At 54.7% G+C, this 21,771-nt stretch overlaps 3 protein-coding genes across 6 annotated transcripts in view; 1 reads left to right on the top strand and 2 right to left on the bottom strand.

The window, feature by feature from the left end:
• Positions 1–1,136: 1,136 nt before the first annotated feature.
• On the bottom strand, positions 1,137–2,998 carry SLC35G6 (solute carrier family 35 member G6). Its single transcript, XM_084764346.1, has 2 exons — positions 2,584–2,998; positions 1,137–2,158 (listed from the first exon to the last, which is right to left on the bottom strand). The coding sequence occupies exons 1-2, from the start codon at positions 2,653–2,655 to the stop codon at positions 1,139–1,141; spliced, it is 1,092 nt and encodes a 363-aa protein (XP_084620472.1). The 5' UTR covers positions 2,656–2,998; the 3' UTR covers positions 1,137–1,138.
• ZBTB4 (zinc finger and BTB domain containing 4) lies at positions 1,820–20,335 on the top strand. 4 transcript variants are annotated; one of them, XM_084764342.1, is made up of 5 exons: positions 6,180–6,338; positions 12,311–12,378; positions 13,785–13,852; positions 14,271–15,307; positions 15,906–20,335. In XM_084764342.1, the coding sequence occupies exons 4-5, from the start codon at positions 14,280–14,282 to the stop codon at positions 17,806–17,808; spliced, it is 2,931 nt and encodes a 976-aa protein (XP_084620468.1). In that variant the 5' UTR covers positions 6,180–6,338; positions 12,311–12,378; positions 13,785–13,852; positions 14,271–14,279; the 3' UTR covers positions 17,809–20,335. The 4 variants fall into 4 exon arrangements, with proteins under 4 accessions (XP_084620469.1, XP_084620468.1, XP_084620466.1 ...); XM_084764343.1 differs by lacking the exons at positions 6,180–6,338; positions 12,311–12,378 and adding an exon at positions 1,820–1,957; XM_084764340.1 differs by lacking the exon at positions 12,311–12,378.
• The window catches only part of CHRNB1 (cholinergic receptor nicotinic beta 1 subunit), an 18,452-nt gene continuing 15,440 nt past the window's right edge, over positions 18,760–21,771 (bottom strand). The window contains exon 12 of the mRNA XM_084764345.1: positions 18,760–20,548. The gene's annotated coding sequence lies outside the window, so the exon portion shown is untranslated. The remainder of the gene's footprint in view (positions 20,549–21,771) is intronic.

The following is a 21,771-nucleotide window of genomic DNA, read 5'->3' as shown; positions in this document are numbered from 1 at the left end:
AAGGCGGGGCCCCCGGAGCGTGTTCCGGGGCGGGGGGGGGGGTGGGGAGAAAAGGGGGAAAGAGGGCGTGGCGGGCCCGCCCTCCCTCATGAATATTCAGCCTTTTTCGTTGAATATGCACAAGCAAACAAGATGGCGATCCCAACCTATTGACCAGTGGCGGATGTTCGTCGAGAGGCCTCCCGGCATGACGGGAGCGCCTCCTGTCCTCTCATGGACGTCTTTACGGAACCCTGGCCCCCCCCGGATCCACAGCCTGAGCTGCTCCTGAGCTCGCAGGCCTATTCTGGAGATAGGATGGCTGCCGTTGCTACCCGGGAGCGGCAGATCACAGGGCCGCGACAACCCGAGAAAAGCACATCAGCGGTGGGGAATTTGGGGGGGGGGGGGAGAAGGGGGAAGGGCCAAGGAATGTGAACTTTTATGAAATCCTCCACTTTCCGGGCTATTTTCAGAAATAGTGTGGCGGCTGAGTGTTTCAAGGGAGTCTCCAGTTAGAGTGTTTACTACACTCTCTCTCTCCAAAGCGGACGACACCAGCTGCGCAGCCACAGTGATCCAAGTTTGATGTCAGTGTTACGTCACCACTCGGACAGGGAGCTTCACCACTGAGAAGAGAAAAACATCACCCAGGGGGAAAGGGACGCTCCCCTACGCCAGGGCTGCCTGTTTGCCTGACAACCTGTGTGCTTCATCCCCAGAGCTCTTCTCCTTCCCGCCTGTGGGGTTATTCGCCACGGCCCACTACCAGGCGTCCTCAGTGCCCTGGGTCTGAGACGTCACTGCTTAATTATCCCCATATCCCCTGTTCCCAGCCCAAACTCCATTCCCTGATTTCCTGTACTTCAAGTCTTCCCTTTCCACCAAACAGCCCTCTCTCCACACCAGTTGTTTTTTTTGTTTTTTCTTTAATATTTTTATTTTATGTGTGGGCGAGCATGCCACAGAGCACGTGTAGAGAGGATGGTTTGTAGCAGTTGGTTTTCTCAGCCTACCATGTGAGATCAGGCTTGGTAGCACCAGCCTTTACCTGCTGAGCCATCTCCCTGGCCCTTTCACTCCAGGCCTTTCCCAGGCATTTGTTCTCCCATGGTTTTTACTCCGGTCTCCTATCCCCGCCAGGCTCTCAAGTGTGGTTTCAGTCCTCCACTTGCCTTTCCTTCTCACAGCTGAGGTTCTGGGCGGTAATGATGGCAATGCTGCCCAAAACGACCCCTGCTCCCATGATGTCAGTCGGCGCCACCCTCTCGTAGAGCACGTAATACTGCAGCATCAGTGCCACCACCACCTCAGAGTGCAAGACAGCACACACCAGGGCAGGATGCGCCTTAGTGACCGCATAGCTCACACAGACAAAGGAGACCAGTGCAAGGAGCCCCACTGCCACCACACAGCTCCAGCTCAGAGTGTCGTGGGGTACCACAGGCGTCTGCAGCACAAAGAGGCCTGGCACGGAGATCATTAGCCCCACCAGGCCAAATAGGAAGGCCACAGTTGGTAAGCAGGAAGGGAAGTGTAGAGAGCGGTAAACCTGTAGCCCCAGGGACAGCGCCAGACCTCCCAGGAAAGCCAGGATGTAGCCCAGGGCTGTGTAGAGGCCAGTGGTCCCCTCTTGCAGCGTCCCTAGTCCAGGCCCCACGATGATGATTAGTCCCAGGGTGCTGCCGAAGAGGCCGCACCAGGCGTAGCCGCTGAGACCCTGGCTCTCGATGCAGAGTGCGAGGAGGGCAGAGCACACAGTGGAGGAGCCCTTGCGGACAGTGACTGCGTTGCCAGCGGGCACCACCTGAACCGCACTGTAGGCACAGCCAATGCTGAGAACATTGAGAACGGCATGAAGGAAGGCCCGAACCCGGACGTCGGGAGGCCCCAGCAGCGGGTCACCGCGAAACTTAAGTAACAGGGCAATGGGGAGATGGAAGAGGCATCGGAAGATGAGCAGCTCCAGCGAGGGCAGGTGAGAGGTCTGGTAAGCCATACGGGAGAACGGACCCACGAAGCCAGCAGACAGGCCTCCACCCAGCAGGGCCACAAACAGGCCCTTGGTGGCATCGGAGGGCCTGCATCGATGGGGATGGCTCGAGGGGAGGCTGGCTGGAGTGGAGGGCGGCGATGGCTCGGTGAAGTCAGGCAGGTCGAAATAAGGACTCCTGGCATCCTGTAAGGGAGGAACGAGCTCAGAACCGAGGGCAGCCACTGCCTGGGCAGCTTGAGGTGGGGCAAGTGCCAGGCCGAGATCCTGCACCCTTCAGGATAAATAGAGGCACTCACAAGAGCTAGAAAGGGCCCGAGCACGGAGGAGGTGGTACAACGTGGGCCCTGAGCATCTTAAGTGGGAGGCGGCGGGTGAAAGCTCCCGGAGCAGCATGTTTTTCTGAGTAGTAGTTTGAGGAAGGGGGCGTGTTACCATCAGATGCCATGAATCCATATAATGTCACAGGCTCCAGGGCCTTCTGAGAGCACCATTATGAGTGTCATTGGTTGGTGTCTCCAGGACCACTGGGAAGTTTAGAGGAGGGCAGGGAAGGGGAGTGCCCAGATGCTGAGCGAGCGAGTGGTGCTGCTTTTGGCCCCAGTGCTCACCTTCTCTTCTTGTTGGACCTCCTCCCCTCCTCCTGGGTCCAGTTGCCTGATCCCTTTCAGAGCTCCAGCCATTGTGACTGGAGTGGGGGTGAGGTTCCTCCCTGGAACCTTCCTGAGGGGGCCAGGGACTACTTTCTCATTAATTCCAATTCTGTTTTTGTTTTGTTTTTGTTCTTTGTTTATTTGGGGGATTGGTTTAGGGTTTTTGTTTGTTTGTTTGTTTTTGGTTTGGGGTGAGTTTTAAGGGTGAGAGGGGAAAGAGACAGGCTCTTTCTATAGGCCAGGGTACTCTGGAATTCACCGTGCTGCCCAGGATGACTATAGGTATGTACCGCCATTCCAGGCTTGGTTGCTATGACTCCCAACTTCATTCTCTCTCTCCCTTCCTCTTCCCTCCTCCTCCTCATCCCCCTACCCCCCCTTTCCCCTTCCTCTCCCCCATCCCCCCCAACAGCTCCTCTCTTTCTCTAGCTCTGTAATAAAACCGATTTTGGTTTATTTCGTTTATGTTTTGCCTCATTTTACAAGGGTTGTACTTTTTCTTTTCGGTTTCTGTGTATCTGTGGGTTCATGTCCCTATAAATATAAAAGCCGGAGGGTAACATTAGGTATATTTCTTCAGGCTCTGTCCACTTTTTAAATTTTTTTTTAAGCGCAGTCTTCATTGGCCAAAACTTGCTTAGTAGGTTGGGCTAGCTGGTCAGAGAGCCCCAGGGATCCACCTGCCTCCTTTCCTCCTACTCTGTGATTACAAGCGTGCAGCGAGCACCCTTACTTGGCTTCCTTCCTTCCTTCCTTCTTTCCTTTCTTTCTTTCTGGGTGAATGTGGGTGTGCCATGCATGTGGGTGTGGGCACACGTGGGGCACCGTGAGCAAGTGGAGGTCAGACATGTCAGTCCTCACCTTCCACTGTGTCTGAGACTGAGTCTTTTGCTGCGTGCTTCTGCAAATGCCAGAGTCACTGGCCTGAGAGCTCCTGAGAATCCTCCCAATCTCTGCCTTCTATCTTGTCATTGTAGGAGTGCTAGGATTACAAAAGCTGGGACTACAAAAGTGAGGCTTTAGCCAGGTGTGGTGGTGCACGCCTTTAATCCCAGCACTCAGGAGGCAGAAGCAGGTGGATCGCTGTGAGTTCAGGGCTAGCCTGGTCTATGAAGTGAGTCCAGGATAGCCAAGCCTACACAGAGAAACCTTGTCTCGGAAAAACAAAACAAAACAAAACAAAACAAAAAGTCTAGCTTTATGTGGGCTAAAGTATATGAACTTGGAACCCAGCCCCTGCCGTTCTGGGACTCAAACCCAGGTCTTCATGCTTGTCCAACAGGCCTTTACCAAGTGAGCTGTCTGCCTCCCGAGCTCTTCGCTTATTGCTTGGATTTATTTATTCATTATGTATACAGTATTCTACCTGCATGTACACCTGCACACCAGAAGAGGGCATCAGATCACCGTATAGATGGTTGTGAGCCACCGTGTGGTTGCTGGGAATTGAACTCAGGACCTCTGGAGGAGCAGTCAGTGCCTTTAACCTCTGAGCCATCTCTCCAGCCCTGTTTGTTTGTTCTTATTCTTTAGTTTCATTTTGTGCACATAAGTGTGTTGCCGGCATGTGTGTCTTTGCATGTGCCTGATGCCCTCAGAGGTCATAAGATGATGTTGGACCTCTGAAATGAGTTACATGTTTGTACACCACCATGTGGGTCCTGAAAGTTGAACCTGGGAAAGCTGCCTTGTACTCTTAACCACTGAGTCATCTTTACAGCCTCAGCTTTGTTTTTTGTTTTTTTGTTTTTTGTTTTTTAATGAGTTTAGTGTGTGGACGGGTGGGTTGGCACACACCTTAAATCCCAACATTTGGGAGGCAGAACCAGATCCCTGTAAATTCTGGGCCAACCTGATCTAAATAGTGAGTTCCAGGTCAGCCAGAGCTACACTGTGAGACCCTGCCTCAAACAAACAAACCAAAAACAAAAAGAGTGTTTGTAGTTATGTTCACGTGGGTGCATAAGCTGAGCCATTTCTCCAGCCCTAAATTTTATTTTGTTTGTTAATTATGTGTATACCTCTGTGTAAAGTTGTGTGTAAAAAATGCAGGTGCCTGCAGAAGCCAGAGACACCAGGTTCTCTCCTGGAGCCGGAGTGACAGGTGGCTGTGAGTGGCCCGTAGATGGTGGGACTCGAACTCTTGGCCTTCTCAAAGAGCAGTTCTCTCTCTTGACCTCTGAGCAATTTCTCTAGCCCTCGGGGCTTTTGGGGTATTTTGTTGTTGTTGGTGGTGGTTTTGTTTGTTTGTTTTATACAACGCCTTTCCCTGGCTGGTGTCAAATTCCCTATGTACTGTGTGGATTCTGGCCTTGAAATCTTGGTCCTCAAGCTACTCTGGCCCAAAGTGCTTGGGGTTATAGGCACCATGCTTAGCTTCACTGATTGTGTGTGTGTGTGTGTGTGTGTGTGTGTGTGTGTGTGTGTTTCGTTGCTGCTGCTGTTTAGGAGAAGGGTTGCTGTGTAGCTTGTACAGCTCCGAGTGGCTTGGGAGGTGCTAGTGGCCAGCATGGCCTTGGGCTTGCAGTATCTTCCTGTCTTTGCTGCCTGAGTCCAGGGATGGGAGGCTTGGCCATCGTGTCCCACAGGGGACTTTTGAGTTTGCTCCTCTGCCTCCTGAAGTGTTTTTTTTTGGGGGGGGAGGGCTGTTCTTTTTGTGGGGGCGGGGAGCGGGGCTTACTAAGCAGCCCTGGCTGACCTGGAACTTGCTGCTTAGACTAGATTGGCCTCCAAGTGGCAGAAATCCACCTGCCTCTGCCTCCCCAGCAACACCATGCCAGGCCTCTTCAGAGGTTTACATTTTGCAGCCCCAGGGGAGGAGTCTGTAGGGTTGTCCCATTGAGGTTTCAGGAATATGTTTTGTAGATATGCTGTGTTTCTCTCCGGCTCCCACCTGGTTTGCAGCTAGTGTCCTGCCAGGAGGCCGGCAGCAAGGCGTCTGCATTATATGCAAGCACACAGAAGTGGCTATTTCCACTGGTGGAGACACAGTGCCAAGCTGGGTGTTTATCTGCATGCGCTAGTGATCATTCGTGGCCGGTCCAGGCCTTCCTCGCCTGTGGGCCTGGTGATGGCCCCTAGGCACTCCTGAAGGTGGGTGCCCCCAGGGTTCCACTGGGCCCAATTGTGAATCTGCCATGTTGTAAGTCTGCAGCCCCCAAGAACGTGTGATGTGGTGTGGTGTGGTGTGGTGTGTGTGTGTGTGTGTGTGTGTGTGTGTGTGTGTGTTAAGCAAATGTGCACACGCAGCATGCTCTGGACGGTGTGCATTCCTGAGAGGGTGGGCGTGGGGGTGAGTCTCTCCACAGCGAGCCAGTGGTCTAGGGCAGTGCAGCCCAGCCACCGCCCAGCAAGGTGTCCACCCTGCGCGTGGCCCCGAGTCTTTCGTTTTCCTGTGTGGGATCCACCGTGCCTTGCCTATCAGACGCCAGAGCCCAGTGTCGGTGTCCGCTGCGCTGTGCTGGCTTCCTCTCGGCAGCAGCGGCGACGCTTGGGGGGGGACTGTTTCCGGGGGTGGAGGTGGGGGGGAGGACCGGGGCGGGGGGAGCAGATGATGTCAGCGGCGGCGGCGGCGGCGGGGCTGGGCCGGGGCCGGGCGCTGGGGGGGCCTGGGCCGGAGCCGGAGCCGGAGCTGGAAGAGGGCGAAACCCAAGCGGCCGGGGGCGGCCACGGTGATGAGCCGGGCTCGGCGGACGCGGCGCCATCGCAGTCAGGTGGGCCCCGGGGCGAACCCGGCAGGGCTAGGACGGACGCCCCTTCTCTGCTGCCAGGAGCCGCGGGGGCAGGAGCCGCACCCCGCGACCGCTCCCCTTCCAGGTTGATCTAGGGGCGCAGGGGTCGGGGGCTGGAATAGGCCCCGCCCCCGGGCGCGCACGGCGCTGGGGAGCAACTTAAGGGCGCCCTGGTATGGCGTCCAGCGAACCTTAGCTGGGGAACTCGGTCTCCTGGGGCCGTGAAGGGGGTCGCAGTCACTCCACCTACGAAGGGTTAAATTCTGCAGCCCAATGCCCCCCTCCCTCTGTGGGGCAGGTTGGGGGTGGGGCGGGGCGGGTGTGATCCGGGGCAAGCGCTGCAAGCTGCTGGGAGGGCGATGGCGTAGGAGCCAGGCAGAGAGGGGGAGGGGTGGCCCTCTGAGCGCCCCAGAGTTGGGGTGTGCAGGGTGCGCAGTGCGAGCAAGGGCCCCGGAACCGCCGCGCCGTCGGGGCAGGGTTGTTGCCGTGAGTCTTGGAGATTGTGCCTCCTGCGGTGCTGTGGGGCAAGGTAAACTGCCCCTCCTGGGCAGCACCAATTGCTAGCATAGCATCAAGGGGTCTAGTAGTGCCCTCTCGGGTACATAGAGATAGAAAGCGAGGAGGGGTTCGCATAGGTACAGAATTTCAAGACATGGCTCTGTGGCTTTAGGTGACAGATACCTCAAGTGTGGTGTCTGGGCTTGTGTGTATAGTTTTTGCCAGCGTGTGTTTCCTTGCACGTATGTCTTGTGTTGCACATATAAATGTTTGTTTTCTGGAGGGCGTGTGTGTGTGTGTGTGTGTGTGTGTGTGTGTGTGAGTGAGAGTCATGGTGGGCACCAGAATGCAGGGTGTAGGTGCCCATATGAAGAGTGGAGTTGTGGGCATTTGAATCAGAAGGTTCCAAGCCTGAGTTCCATTTCTGTAGTCCTGATGAGGTGTGGTCCAGTTGTGTAGGGGACAGAACGGCGGATGGATTTGTGTGTCTGTGATGAGTGAGTTTCGTAGGGGTTGCGTGTCTGGAACTCAGACCCACTGGTCATCAGGAGCGTGAGAACGTGAAGCCTGGTGTGAGGCGACGGGCCTTGGGCGGTACGTGCAGGCTGTGTTTGTGGGATCACGGGCAGCCAAGCACAGGAAGGGTTGCGTGTTTGCAACATTCTCCACGGGATTCTTTTGTGACGTTGTTTGTGGGAGCCTGTCTGGGCTGCTGGGCTGGGAGGCAAGCTGGTCAGAAAACACTTGGGAGGAGGTGGCGTGACAAGGGCAGTGTGGGCCTCAGATCCAGGAGACCAGTGGAAAGCTTTGTGTGCGTGCGTGCCTGCCTTCTGTGTGACGGAGCGTAGCGCTGCCCAGGAGATGTAGGAGACTTGGGAGAGAAACATTAGGCAGAGCAAGAGCAGCAGGCATGGGTGCTGGTGGGTGGCACAGCTCTTCTTTTGTAGGGTCTCTGTGTTTACCCCTCACTCAGCACGTCAGGGCCGAGGAGAGGAAAGTCCTGGCGCCTACAAGGGAAGTGAGCTTAGACAGAGTGGTTCCTTGGCCATGTTTATGTAAAGGCCGGGTGTGACTCTTGTCACTAAGATGGAAAAAGGGATCGTGAAGTCTTCGGTCTCCTCCTCCTGCTTTGCCCTCTCCCTTTCTCTGCCCCCCTTGCGGGCGTCTCTGACGCACACGAAGTCCTACTCCTGTGACAGTGGAAGGGCTTTGGACAGAAGTCGCTCACTAAGCAGATTCTTCGGAACAGGTTTCCCTCACCTTTGGGGCCTGGGCCCTCCGGTGCTTGTGGACGGTACACATGTATGCTCACTCCATTTGTGTACAATGGCGTGCACTCCCTGTAGCCTGCGTGTGTACATAGGGGGGTGTGCACTCCCTGTAGCCCGCGTGTGTACATAGGGGAGTGGGAAGGCTTTATGGCCGTGCCCTCTGGAGTGGGCTGCCTATGAGGCCTGTAGGACAGGTGAGAGAGACAGGGGCCCTGCTCTGGAACTGCAGTGTTCTGCTGCCTCTACAACTTCTCTCACTGGAACATTCTCTGGGGGTCCTTTTCCACATCTGTAAGATGGCGCTGGTGACCTGCCCTACCGAACTCCCAACAGCGTGCGGAAAGTGGAGCTGCCATACAGCAGCGAATTAGAGAGTGTGCCCGTGCCAGCCCTGCTGCTGCAGAGAACCCCCAGGCCCCCGTCTCACTAGTAACAGTAGTCATAAACAGTTGGCTTGCACTAACTGTGCAGGCGCTGTTCCCGGGCTTTTATGTACCGCCACTCATCCGTTCCTTGCTCTGGCACGCTGACGACCTCACTTATCCAGGCCAAGCAGCTGAAACCCAGGGAAGCTAAGTCCTTCGCCCCAAGTCCCTTGGGTATGAGAGGCCGTCAGGCTCTGCATTGCGTGTGGTACGGTGCTGATGGAGCACCCAGCATGCACAGGACAACACAACACCACCGTTTTTTGTTTTGTTTTGTTTTGTTTTTTTCTTTTCCCTGACAGGGTCACACACACTCTGTAGCCAAGACCAACCTCTAATTTTTGGCAATCTTCTTGCCTCAACTTCCTGGCTACTGGGATTATGGGCTTATCACACCTGACTCACCAAAACTAACCCCACACACACACCCCACACCCACGGAGACAGGGTCTCTCTGTGTAGCCTTGGCTGTCCTGGACTCTCTTTGTAGTTCAGTCTGGCCTCGAACTCACAGCGATCCACCTGCCTCTGCCTCCTCAGTGCTGGGATTAAAGGCCTGTGCCACCCTGCTGGGGGCTAAATTTTAACTTAAAAAAAAAAGGTTTATTTATGTGTATGAGTTCCCCCCCCCATATGTATGCCTGTATGCCATGTTTGCGCCTGGGGCCTGAGGAGGTCAGAAAATGGTGTTGGATCCTCTCCGGCTGGACTTATGAATGGCCCTGAGCCTGTGACTTGTGGGTGCTGGGGAATGGAACCTGGGTCTTCTTCAAGAGCCATTGCTCCAGCCCTTCACCAATCTATTTTTTGGTTTTTGGTTTTGTTTTTTAGAGACAGGGTTTCTCTGTGTAGCCTTGGCTGTCCTGGACTCCCTTTGTAGACCTGGCTGGCCTCGAACTCACGGTAACCTGCCTGCCTCTGCCTCCCGAGTGCTGGGATTGAAGACGTGCACTGCCACGCCCGGCCCCAATCTATTTTTTTGAAGACCAGTTCTCTTTTGAAGAGGCAGTGCTCTCAAGGGTGTGGGAGCCTGAGTGTCAGTGGCTTTGTCTTGTGGGTGCTGGCTGTGGGGCACTGACTCTTGGTTCATCAGACTGTCCTTGTCTCATGGGTCATACAGGACAAGGGAGGAGATGCAGTTTAGTTCAGGCCCAGCCGAGGGGTGTGTGTGTGTGTGTGCGTGCACATGTGTGTGTGTGTGCGCGTGATGCACTTGAATGTGGGGATACAAGTGTCCACTGCACACGCGGAGGCCCGAGCAAGACATTGCTTTGCCTTCTGTTGCCTTCTGCCTCATTGGCTGGAGAAAGGACCTGACATTGACCCAGAATGTTGCCATTTTGGCTAGCACGAGCAGCCAGGGAGCCCTCAGCCTGTCTTTGCCCCGTCAGTGCTGGGGTGATGGGCACAGAGCCACGCCCCAGCTTTTTATGTGGGTGCTAGGGATTTGAACTCAAGCACTATTGCTCGCAGAACTGTCTCCCAGCCCTGTTTTTCTTGAATTGCACTTATTTTGTGTGTGACCCCACGCCACAGGGTACGTGGAGAGTTCAGAGGAGAGCTCGCAAGAGTGGGTTCTCCACTTGTACCATGTAGATCCCGGGGCCCAGGGCTCCAGGCTTGTGTGCTGTGGCAAGTGCCTTTGCCTTCTGAGGTATCTGGCACACCCTAGCTTTTGTGTTTTTGAGGCAGAGTCTCACGATATAGCCCAGAGTGGCCCTCAACTCCCTGCTGCCCTCCTGCCCCAGCCTTCTGAGTGCTGGGATTACAGGCACCAGCAACCGGGCCCAGATTCCAAAGACTATTTTCATCCCAGGAGTTGAACTGAACTGCAGTTGGTGCCGAGGACTCTCAATGGGAGACTGCAGGGTGGAAGAGATAAACCTAAGGCAAAGAGAGAGCTCGGAAGCCATTGCCTGGACCCGAGTGAGTGTTAGCCAGGGCTTGGATTCCTTTGGCAGCCAGAGGGGCTTGAGAAGGCTGGCAAGCCTCAGCCAGACTTGGTGACTGCTGGAACTGGGAACAAGGGAAAGGGCGGAGTCAGATGTGACACAGTTAACACTTAGCACGTGAGGGTTTGTGTGGTGATTTATGTAACCAGCTGGCCTGCTATAGGCTCCTCAGGGCAGGATCCAGCAGGCTGTCAGAGAGAGAGACTAGGGATCTAGAGTCGTCCAAACCTGCATTCAGATCCGGGCTCCGTCGCTTACAACCTGTGTGACTTTTTGCTTACAACCTGTGTGACCTTGAGCAAGGTTTCTCTCTCTCTCTCTCTGTCTCAGTTTCCTTCTCTGTAAAACCGGAAGACTATGAATACTTTCTGTGGCCTGCTGTGGGTAGCTTTGCGGATATAATTAAACGAGACGATGTATATAAATCCTCTCGAAACTCACAGGCAAACTGTGAGGGTTCCCAAAGTCACGGTATGAGCGTTGTCCTCAGCTCCAAGGATGGCTTCTTTCTTGAGAGCAGAGACTCCAGGAAGAATAGCTTTGTTTGTTCTAGAAAAATCTCATTGTATGGCCCAAACTAATTTCAAATTCATGGCCTTCTGGATGCACCCTCTAGAGTACCGGTGTCAAAGACACGTGCCACCAACACCATTTATTTGTATATTTATTTATTTATTTTGTTTTTTGAGACAGTGTCTCTCTGTGTTAGCCTTGGCTGTCCTGGACTCACTTTGTAGCCCAAATTCAGCACCCCCTCCCTATTTTTCCCCCTTCATCACTTTCCTTACAGGTTTCCAGGGCTAAGTTCCAAGGGTGGATGCAGCCATGGACACGAGCACCCATGAGGAGCTGGTTCTAGAATGCTCCTTGGGTAGGAGAACCCCTGAGCGCTCAAGTTGCTTATATAAAACATAACATTTTATACTGGTACAAATACACTAGTAAGTTGTGTCTGGGGATGTATTTCTATAATCCCAGCACTGGGGATGGAGCTGGGGGCGGTAGAATAAAGAAAGAGTTCAAGGGGCTGGAGAGATGGCTCAGCGGTTAAGAGCACTGTCTGCTCTTCCAAAGGACCCAGGTTCAATTCCCAGCAACCACATGACAGCTCATAGCTGTCTGTAATTCCAATTCCAATGGCTCTGACACCCTCACACCAATGCACATAAGATAAAATTAAATAGTTTTAATAAAAAAAAGGCCGGGCGTGGTGGCGCACGCCTTTAATCCCAGCACTCGGGAGGCAGAGGCGGGCGGATCGCTGTGAGTTCGAGGCCAGCCTGGTCTACAAAGTGAGTCCAGGACAGCCAAGGCTTACACAGAGAGACCCTGTCTCGAAAAACCAAAACAAAATAAATAAATAAATAAAAATAAAAAATAAAAAAAGGAGTTTAAAACCATCCTTTATCAGCCAAGGTCTGGGATACATGAGACCCTGTCTCAAAATAAGCAAAGAAGATGGCATAGTATTTGCATCCACGTATAATCCTCCCGTCTACTTGGTTGTCTCTACTTAAGATGCTTAATACCATCTACCTTGCATATGAACTGTTCTGCGGAGCTCGGCTCTGCTGGCCTGATACTTGACGTGTGGAACAGGCTGGCATTGAACGTGCAGTTATCCTCCTGCCTCTCCTCCTCAGTGCTGGGATTGCAAGCACCGCTCCAGCCACACCCGCTGAGATGGTTGTGCTAGTGTGTTGTGTAGAGAATACTGGCCAGAGGGAGTAAAAGCGGCAGGGTTGTGGGATATTGCTCGCCTCTGGTTGCCTGAGGCTACCAGTCATTAGCTCCCTTTATCTTTACAGCCACCCTGCACAGTGGGAGCTGTTTGTCATCGTCAGCATACAGACAAGGGAACGGAGACGAAAGCTAGGTAACTTTGCCAGGTTCACGTAGCTAGTGTCTTCATCTCCCATGAGCCCTTTGGGGACACTGGCCTGAGGTGGGGCACTAGCTTCAAAGCCAGGGACAGGTCACCATACCAGTGCATTCCCTTGACCTGAAGATGAGCTTGCAGTGTGAACTCACAGTGGTCCTTTTGAGGGTTAAAATGAGATGGCGTGCGTAACAGATTTTGCTATGCTTTGCCTATAAACAAATGGCAGCTCCAAAGCTTGTAGCAATCGATGATGATCCTGGGTGACCACTAAGGGCCAAGCAAGCTTTGGGTTGGAGCAGTTCTAAGAAGCACCAACAGGCCTCGTGCTAAACCCCAGCAGTCCACACACAGGTGCATATCTGCAGGCACCTGTCTAGTAACACGTGGTGCAAGGTGGACAGTCCTGGCCGCAGTGGTCAGTGGGGGCTGACCCTGGCCTAGCCACTAACCGTTTAGATAGCCTTGAGCAAGCTGCCGAGCACCCCTGAGTTTCTATCCCTGGAAAGTGGACAAGCCCATGTTAAGTTAAGCACGTTCCTTCTGCCCAGGAGAGGTATCAGAGCCATGCCTTGGGGCATCATGAGGTGCTGTGTAGCCTTTAGGTAATACAGGTAATCAATCAGTGAGACGGGAAAATGTGTGGCGGTGTATTAGATGAGGGGCCTCTGCTGTGGAACAGTACCGAGGATGTGTGTGACCTGCGGTGCGTGGAGGGGACAGGACTTCCTGGCTGCACTGAGGGTGGGTGAGGAGGACCCGGGCAGTCTCTATGTGACTCTGGAACCGCAGAGTCTGCAGTGCCCAGCACAGCTGTGACGTGCCCTCACAGCTCGCTCGCCTGTGGATTGCCTACTGTTCCATTTGGAACCCCCTTGCTAAGATTTCTGGGTCTGTGGCTTGTGTGAGGAGGTACTCTCCTAATGCAAAACTCCAATCAGGTTAGCCCAGTGGAGGTGGGGGTGGGGGTTGGGGGAGAAGCTCTATTTTGATATGTAAATAAGGCCACTGTGATAAAAGAAACAACATGCAAATCTTTGATTTCTCTGAGCCCCAAGATTGGGCCCAAGGGGCTAGAGAGTGATCTGTGAGGCTGTCCTGAACCTGTGGGATTGAACTGTGCCGCTGTGCTATTTGGAGGTGAACAGGGGGGGCTATGCAAATCTTCCTGTCACTGCACTTCTCTCAGCGGGCAGAGCAAGCCCGGTAATCTATGCGGCCTCTGTGGTCTGATAGGATTTGGCCAAGTAGCCTGACAGGCTCCTGGTAGGGATCAGGGTTTGCGGAGCAGCCAGAGTGGCTTTGACTGATGCCCACGGCCCGGATCCTCTCCTGGGGGGCGGGGGGGACTCCCCCCTCCTGCCTTTCTCTTGGTTTCTGACACAGTTTCTGTTTCCCTGCAGAAGGAAAGGGCCGGGCAGAAGGAACTTGCTGAGCCGCTACTCTGCTCCATGTTGGCTTACGTTCTCAGGTGAGAGGGTGCTGGGAGACCACAGCTAGGAGAAAGTAGACCCAAGGTAGGAGAGTCCAGCAAAGGCAGCCATTTTGTCCAGCACTGAAAAAGGGTTGTGTGAGGAGAGCAGCTTCCTTCTACTGCTTACTGTGAATCTGGAGGTCACGCCCTCTTGACCTTCAATATGACCTGAGGTATCCCTGGCCCTTGCTGGCCCGGATGTTATACTGATCTTGGACGCCGGTTCGATATTGGGTGGCCTAGTGTTAGTCAGCCCATGACTTCTGTGTCCCGAATTGCTCAGTTCCCCACCAGGTCCTGACCAGCAGCCTCTAACTGTCGTCCTCCGCTCATTTCCCTGGTCGCCGCAGAGGCTCCTGCCCTCCCTTGCCCAGCCTCTGAGACCGTCCCTGGCCTCTTTTTTCCCCATGTCTAGGCTGGCACCATGCCACCCCCTGCAGAGGTGACGGACCCAACCCATGCCCCAGCTGTCCTTCGCCAGCTCAATGAGCAGCGGCTCCGCGGCCTCTTCTGTGACGTCACCCTCATAGCTGGAGACACCAAGTTCCCTGCTCACCGCAGCGTCCTGGCTGCCTCTAGCCCCTTCTTCAGAGAGGCCCTACTAGCTTCAGCCCCCCTGCCCCTCCCACCGGCCGCCGGTGGCTCAGCTCCCAGCCCCGCAACCACCACAGCTGCCTCCTCCTCCTCCTCCTCCTCCCCGCCTCCGCCCTCTCCTCACTCTTCATCCCCTCCCCGGGTCCTAGAGCTTCCCGGGGTCCCAGCAGCGGCCTTCTCAGATGTCCTCAACTTCATCTATAGTGCCCGGCTTGCACTGCCTGGGGGTGGGGATGGGGCAGCTGTGGCCGAGATTGGAGCCCTGGGGCGGCGGCTGGGAATCCCCCGCCTACAGGGCCTGGGGGAAGGAGGCGATACCTGGGTACCGCCTGCCCCAGCTCCCATGGCCACCTCACAGCCTGGCGAGGGCAGTTTGGGCCCAGGGCCTAGACAAGATGGAGAGTGGGAAGATGACAAAGCCGAGGCCCTGGGTCCTGACTCCCAGCCCTCCTTGCCGCGGCGGCCCTTTCCCTGCCCTCGATGTGGAAAAAGCTTCATACACCCGAAGCGGCTGCAGACCCACGAGGCCCAGTGTCGGCGGGGGTCCAGCACTCGGGGGTCCGTAGGGCTCGGAGCTGGGGGCTCTGGCCCTGGGGGTCCTGCAGGAGTGGATGCCTCGGCCCTGCCACAACCAGTGGGCTTCAGAGACGGCCCTGAGCACGTGGTGAAGGTGGTGGGCGGCCACGTGCTCTACGTGTGCGCGGCCTGTGAGCGATCGTACGTGACCCTGTCCAGCCTGAAGCGGCACAGCAACGTGCACTCGTGGCGCCGGAAGTACCCCTGCCGCTACTGTGAGAAGGTGTTTGCGCTGGCCGAGTATCGCACCAAGCACGAGGTGTGGCACACCGGGGAGCGCAGGTGAGAGACCTGAGGTTAGAGGCATGGGCTGAGGGGTCGGGAAAGCTCTCTGTCCACACTGGGATGTGTTCTTGGCCTGGTCCCTGCTCACTGCGTGCAGGACTTGTCTCCTTTCAGCCCCAGTACCTCCTTTACCAGATGCCAGCATCTTGCCTGCGCATCCAGGCTTGGTGCTGTGGGAAAAGCTAGGAAGTAAAGAAAAATTGGCCCTTACAGGAGAGGATTATGGGAATATAGGCTTGCCGGCTGGGACTTAGAGCAGCACGCAGAACAGCACCTGGTATTTCCTTAGCATGTCCTTTCTGTTTCGTTTGTACCACAAGAGGCATTTTGAGGGCTAATACACGGGACCGTCGCCACTTCACCACAGAAGAGCTGAGGCGGAGAGGCGAAGACAGCGGGTATCGGGGTGCTGAGCTTGGCCTAGTCCGGCTCCAGAGGCTGGCAGAGTGCAGCGAGGCGGAGAGGATGAGCAAGTTGCTGGGGGAGTTGTAGGTCTGAGGGCTGCAGAGGACAGGGCAGGAGGAGGCTCTGCCTTCCGGGTCCTTTAAACTCAAGCGGCTCTGTTCCTGCCCCATTCCCTGCTATCCTGGCTCAGGTACCAGTGCATCTTCTGCTGGGAAACCTTTGTCACCTATTATAACCTGAAGACCCACCAGCGAGCCTTCCATGGCATCAGCCCCGGCCTCCTTGCCAGTGAGAAGACCCCCAATGGAGGCTATAAGCCGAAGCTTAACACCCTCAAGCTGTACCGCCTGCTCCCTATGCGGGCAGCCAAGCGGCCCTACAAGACCTACAGTCAGGGAGTCCCTGAGGGCCCTCTTTCTCCAAGCCTCCGCATACCGGCCCCGGCCGCGATGCCAGCCAGCCCCCCACCCCTACCCCCACCTGCCCCAGAGTCTGGCCCTCCCCCCTCTGTCATCACCTTTGCGCACCCAGCTCCCTCTGTCATCGTCCATGGGAGCAGTAGCAGTGGCGCGGGTGGACCAGCCAGCACAGGAGGGTCCCAAGCTGCCTCCGTCATCACTTATACAACTCCCCCAAGGCCCCCCAAGAAACGCGAGTACCCACCTCCACCCCCTGAGCCTGCAGCAATACCCACCAGCCCAGCCTCTGCCGCCGCCGCCATCAACCCAGCCACAGCCACAGAGGAGGCCAAGGGCCGGATCCTGCGGGCTGGCAGGACTCTGACTTACACAGCCAAGCCCGTGGGTGGGGTGCGCGGGAGTGGGGTTTCCCCCACAGGCACAGGCCGGGGCTCCTCCCAGCTTCAGGCCCCGCCTCCGCTGTGTCAGATCACTGTGCGAATTGGGGAGGAGGCCATTGTCAAGAGGCGCATCTCGGAAACTGACCTGCGCCCAGGAGAGCTGAGTGGAGAAGAAGAGGAGAGCGAGGATGAGGAAGAGGAGGAGGAGGAGCAGGAGGAATCGAAGGCTGGAGGGGAAGATCAGCTCTGGAGGCCCTACTATTCATACAAGCCTAAGCGCAAGGCTGGAGCCACTACCAGCGGGGTCAGCGGGGTCAGCGGACTGCCCCGAGGACGAAGACCGCCGCGCTGGAGGCAGAAGCTGGAACGAAGGGGCTGGGAGGAGACCCCAGCAGCGGAGGGTCCAGGAGGACGAGGACGCAGCGAGCGTAGGCACCGTTGTGGGGACTGTGCCCAGACCTTTGCCACCCTGAGGAAGCTGAGAAAGCACCAGGAGGCCCATAGTGGGGGCTCTCACAACTCCAGGACCGGAAGGAGGTCTTCCCCCCGCTTCACCTGCCCCCACTGTGCCAAGGTGTGCAAGACGGCGGCTGCCCTGAACCGCCACGGGCAGAGGCATGCTGTGGAGCGGCCCGGGGGCACTCCCACACCCGTCATCGCGTATTCCAAAGGCAGCGTTGGCACCAGGCCCAGTGACATCAAGGAGGAGGCCCCCCAAGAGATGCAAGTGTCCTCATCGAGTGGGGAGGCAGGAGGCGGCAGCGCTGCTGCTTCGGCGTCTGAGACTGCCTCACTCCAGGACCCCGTCATCTCGGGGGGCGAGGAGCCCCCAGTAGCAGGTGCGGGCAGCTATGTATACCCACCTGTGCAGGAATTTCCTTTGGCCCTGATAGGAGGCAGCCGGGAGCCCGGTGGTGGTAGAGGAAAAGCTGGGAATGGGGGGCCAGTGGGAGCTTCCGAGGGAGACCAGATGGAGGGCATGGGGGCTGCCAAAGTCACCTTCTACCCTGAACCCTACCCACTAGTCTATGGCCCCCAGCTCCTTGCGGCCTACCCTTACAACTTCAGCAACTTAGCTGCTCTCCCAGTTGCTCTCAACATGGTCCTACCTGATGAGAAGGGCGGCGGGGCCCTCCCCTTCCTACCAGGGGTCTTTGGCTACGCAGTGAACCCTCAAGCAGCACCCCCAGCTCCACAGACCCCACCTCCCCCAACCCTTCCTCTGCAAGTTCCCACTAAGGGAGTAGGGGAAACGACAGGGGCTGAGAGAACCCAAAAGGGAGATGTGGGGTGAGCACTAAGGCCACATTCCCCCTTTCACCAGATGCCACCCTCCCCGAGTCCCCCACATAGGAGCTGCCTGGCCTCCCTGCCCCCCTTGGGAGCCCCATCACACTCTTGTGCAGGGATTTGGGGGCCCCTGGAGCTCAGGAGTCAGGCTGCTTTGTGTGACTGTAGTTCCCCCCCTCCCCCAGAAGGGACTCTTGGTAGGTCCCCTCTCAATCTTCTCCAGGGACCGGCCCCTGTGAGGGGAAGAGCCAGTTCCCATCCTTTCCCCAGCCCTCGGGGGCAACTGAGCAATACACCCATCTGAATCTCTACCACAGCCCCCACCAGCTCTGAATGTCTAACCTGCTCCCCTGACCTGTAAGCCCAGGGGGAGAAACCATCTCTCTCGCCTAACAATGGCTGCCCTTGCTCTGACGCTTTGTCTAAGCCCTTCCCCCAGATGCTTCCCAGCACATTCCACCCTCTGCGGCCCAGGGCCTGGACCAGACCATTGTGATACCCGACCCACCAGCCTGGAAGCATGGCTTCGGTTTCCGTTCTTCCCAAGGGTGGGTCTCTCTGTGCTTCCCTTGGCTTCCATGCCTTCCGGGTCTTCCATTCTCCTTCCTGCGCTCCTAGGCTTTGGAGATGGCCCAACCCACTCCAGGTCAAAAAAGGAGGTAGGAGGTGTTCTGTAGCTGAGCACTTTTCTAGTACAGGGCAGGGAAATCTTGGGCCCCACCTTTACCCTCAAGTCCAGCGACTCCAGATTCTTCCAAGACAACAGAGGTAAATAGATCACACCCTTTCTGGCCTTTATACATGGCTTCTTTGGGGCTAAACCAAATCTGAGCACCAGGTGTGAAGCTCTCCATCCAGAGAGAGGACCTGCTTCCTCCCTGCCAGCCTCTCGTGATGGTTCCTCCTAGATTAGACCAAATAGCCAGAGAAGTGACGGGGGTTCAATGTGTGGGTGAGCCCCAAGATTTGCACAGAACCTTCCATCCTTACCTTTTACCCCCTCCCCCCTAGTGTCACTGTCCTCACCAGTCACTCCAGATGGTTTTGAGGGAACCATCCTCCTCTTCTGGTGGGCTTTGGGGTATCCCCACCAACTTTGCCTCGAATATAGCACCTTCTACCCCATCTTTGACTCAGTTCCCCACACCCAAAGATCCCAGCCTAGGGATGGGGTGCAGGGGCTTTAAATGGTCCCTGATCCCTGATTTGCACTAGTTTACCCAGGTCAGGGGTCCTTTGTCTCCTTCCAGTGGGGAAAATGAGGAAATGTTTGTTCCTAATTCTCTTTGAAAATGGGGCCTCCCTAAAGTGTGATTCGATGGGATGTTTTCCATTCTATACTCACCTCCCCACAAAAACCAGCTCACACAGGAGAGAGCCAGTTTAGGGGAGCAAGTCTGATGTGGGAATTAGAGGAGTATGACTTTAAAAAGGAGGAAGACTGTTTTAATGGAAATGACAGCCTTTCTCTCAGCTACTGTTTTCTGGGGCCAAGATGGCTGCCCTCTGACCTACTGTGGAGGGGGCGAGACCATGGCTTTTGGAGGGAGGTAAGTTTGGGAAGGCAGGAGCATCTTCCTGCCCCTCCCAACCTCCCAGTGCACAGGAAGGGGGAGGGCACTGACAGGCTTCCTGAATGTTAACCACAGAGGGGTTACTCCATTCCTCCTCTGTCTCTTTGCACTTTCCTTGGTCTTGGCCACAGCCTGAGTGAAGAATTTCCTACTGAATGTACCAAGTTCTGGTTTTTAAGGGGGGAAAAGTTTCAAACAGGGAAAAATGAAAAAAAGAAAAAAAAGAAAAAAAAAAAAGAAAAAAAGTCACTAAAAATTCCCATAAATCTTGTTTCTGGCACTTTAGAAAAACTGCAAAAAATACATAATAAAGAATACATATATATATATATATCTACACACAAATTATATATAAATATATCTATATATACAGCGGAACCACAAGAGAGACTGAGGAAGGCCTGAAGCCAGGGGGCAGATATGACAACCATCCCCTACACCCTGCACTCTGGGGAAGTCAGGGTAGTAGAGGGCTGAAAATGGACTGGGGAATTTTTATCTCAGAATAGATCAAGATTCCAAAACCATGGACCTTTTGGAAGAATTGAGATAAATTGTTTTATTTTGTTTTGTTTTAAATATGGGTGAGGAGAACATAGCTTCAAAAATTTGGCAACAAAGCTGTGGCAAAGCAGAAACTTAAAAATATGTATTTGAGCTGGAAGGTTTCAGTTTTGTGAGTTTCAGGTGTTAGAAATTTGGGGCCTTGCAGTTTTGTCATTTGGAGATGATCAAGTCTTGACAGTTTGTGCCCTCTTTCCCCGTGTTCCCTGGGAAGAAGGGATAGAGTCGGAAGAGGCCACGGGTTCAGTGCCACAGCACGCAAGATTTAGACTTTTACAGCCTCTAGCTCTTTACGTAGTGAGGACCCAGATTTAGAGAAACTGACCAATATTTATCTCCAGATTTGTGTGTGTTCCCAGTTCTCTAGGCCAATAAACCAACAAGACAACTGAACTCTTCTCACGGCGGGGTGCCAGGTGCCGTTATTTGTGTGGCTGGTGGGCCGGGGCAGGCATTTGCTTTCCTGGCTCTGCAGGACCCAGAGGCCTACAGCCTGGTCCCCTTCCCAGGGCGATGTCTGGCGACTGAGTTACTCTGAGGCTCCTTGACTCTGGACACTTCACTGTAGTTATATGGCCACTAGACTCCGGCTCTCTTTTACCTGACCTGCAGGTAGAGACATCAGCTCAGGAACTGGGGGTGTAGCTTAGTCCACGCGGGCCCCTCCCTGAGTTTGTTTCTTGGCCCAACATGGTGGCACACACCTCTAATACAAGCACTTAGGAGGTGAAGTCAAGAAGATCAGAAGTTCAGGGCCATCCTCAGATACACATAGAGTTCCGGGCTAGCCTGAGCTTCACGAGGCCCCTTTCTAAAAAACTAACAAAAACAAAAACGCAGTGCCTCCCCCGCCCCACACACGTTTAGACACATCCTCGATGAACGCAAGTGGTAGGCTCAAGATTTCTGTGTCCTAGAATAACATTTGCCTTAAACCAGATCCAACTCTTTTTCTAGTTTGAAGGTACCACTGGGGCAAAGACCGTACCAGGGCCGGGAGAGTTCTTCCACTCCTGTTCCCTCACTGGCTTCCTCTTGCCTGCTGGGTATCCTCCTGGGTTATGGAGGAATGTGGCTAAGGCCGGTCAGGTGGATGGGAGCTTGTGTGGTATAAGTACCCTGACCAGAGCGGACGGCCACTAATAAGCTCTGGCAAGTTGCTGTCAACAACAGTATTGGGTATAGTGTCACTGTAGATTTTAAAATGTTTTCAAGAGAAGCCAGAAATCCAAATGTCTGTGAAATACACAAATTTTAAAGGTACCAAGCTTCAAATACGTTTTTCCTTTAATTTTATGTGTATGAGTGCTTTGCTTGTATGTAGGTCTGTGTACCCAAATGTGTACAGTGCCAGAAGAGGCCAGAAAGTATTGGATCCCCTGGGACTGGAGTGACACATGTGGGTGCTGGGAATCAACCCCTGGTCCTCTAGAAGATCAGACATTAGAATCTTCTCTCTCTAGCCCTTAATTCAAAATTAAAATTACACACCTTTAACCCCAGCACCCAGGAAACAGAACCCAGTAGAGTTTGAGGCCAACCTGGTCTACATAACAAGTTCCAAGCTAGCCAGGGTTACATAGTGAGACCCTGTCTCACAAACAACTGGCATGGTAGTGTGTGCCTGTAGTCCCAGTTACTTCAAGGGCAAGAAGACTGAAATTTTGAGTCTGTGTAGTGAGTTGGACAGACTGGGGACTTACAAAGACCCTGTTTCTAAAACAAGAACAAACAAAAAGCCAGGCTTGGGAATCCCAGTGTGTGAGAGAGGCAGAAGGTTCGATCAGGAGTTCAGGTTGTCCTGAGCTTTGTAGTGAGTTCAGGCAGCC

The sequence above is a fragment of the Acomys minous genome (assembly GCF_964271855.1).
Source record: "Acomys minous genome assembly, chromosome: 16".
NCBI lineage: Eukaryota > Metazoa > Chordata > Mammalia > Rodentia > Muridae > Acomys > Acomys minous.
Note: the sequence above shows the minus strand (reverse complement) of the source record. Positions and strands in the feature narration are given on the sequence as shown.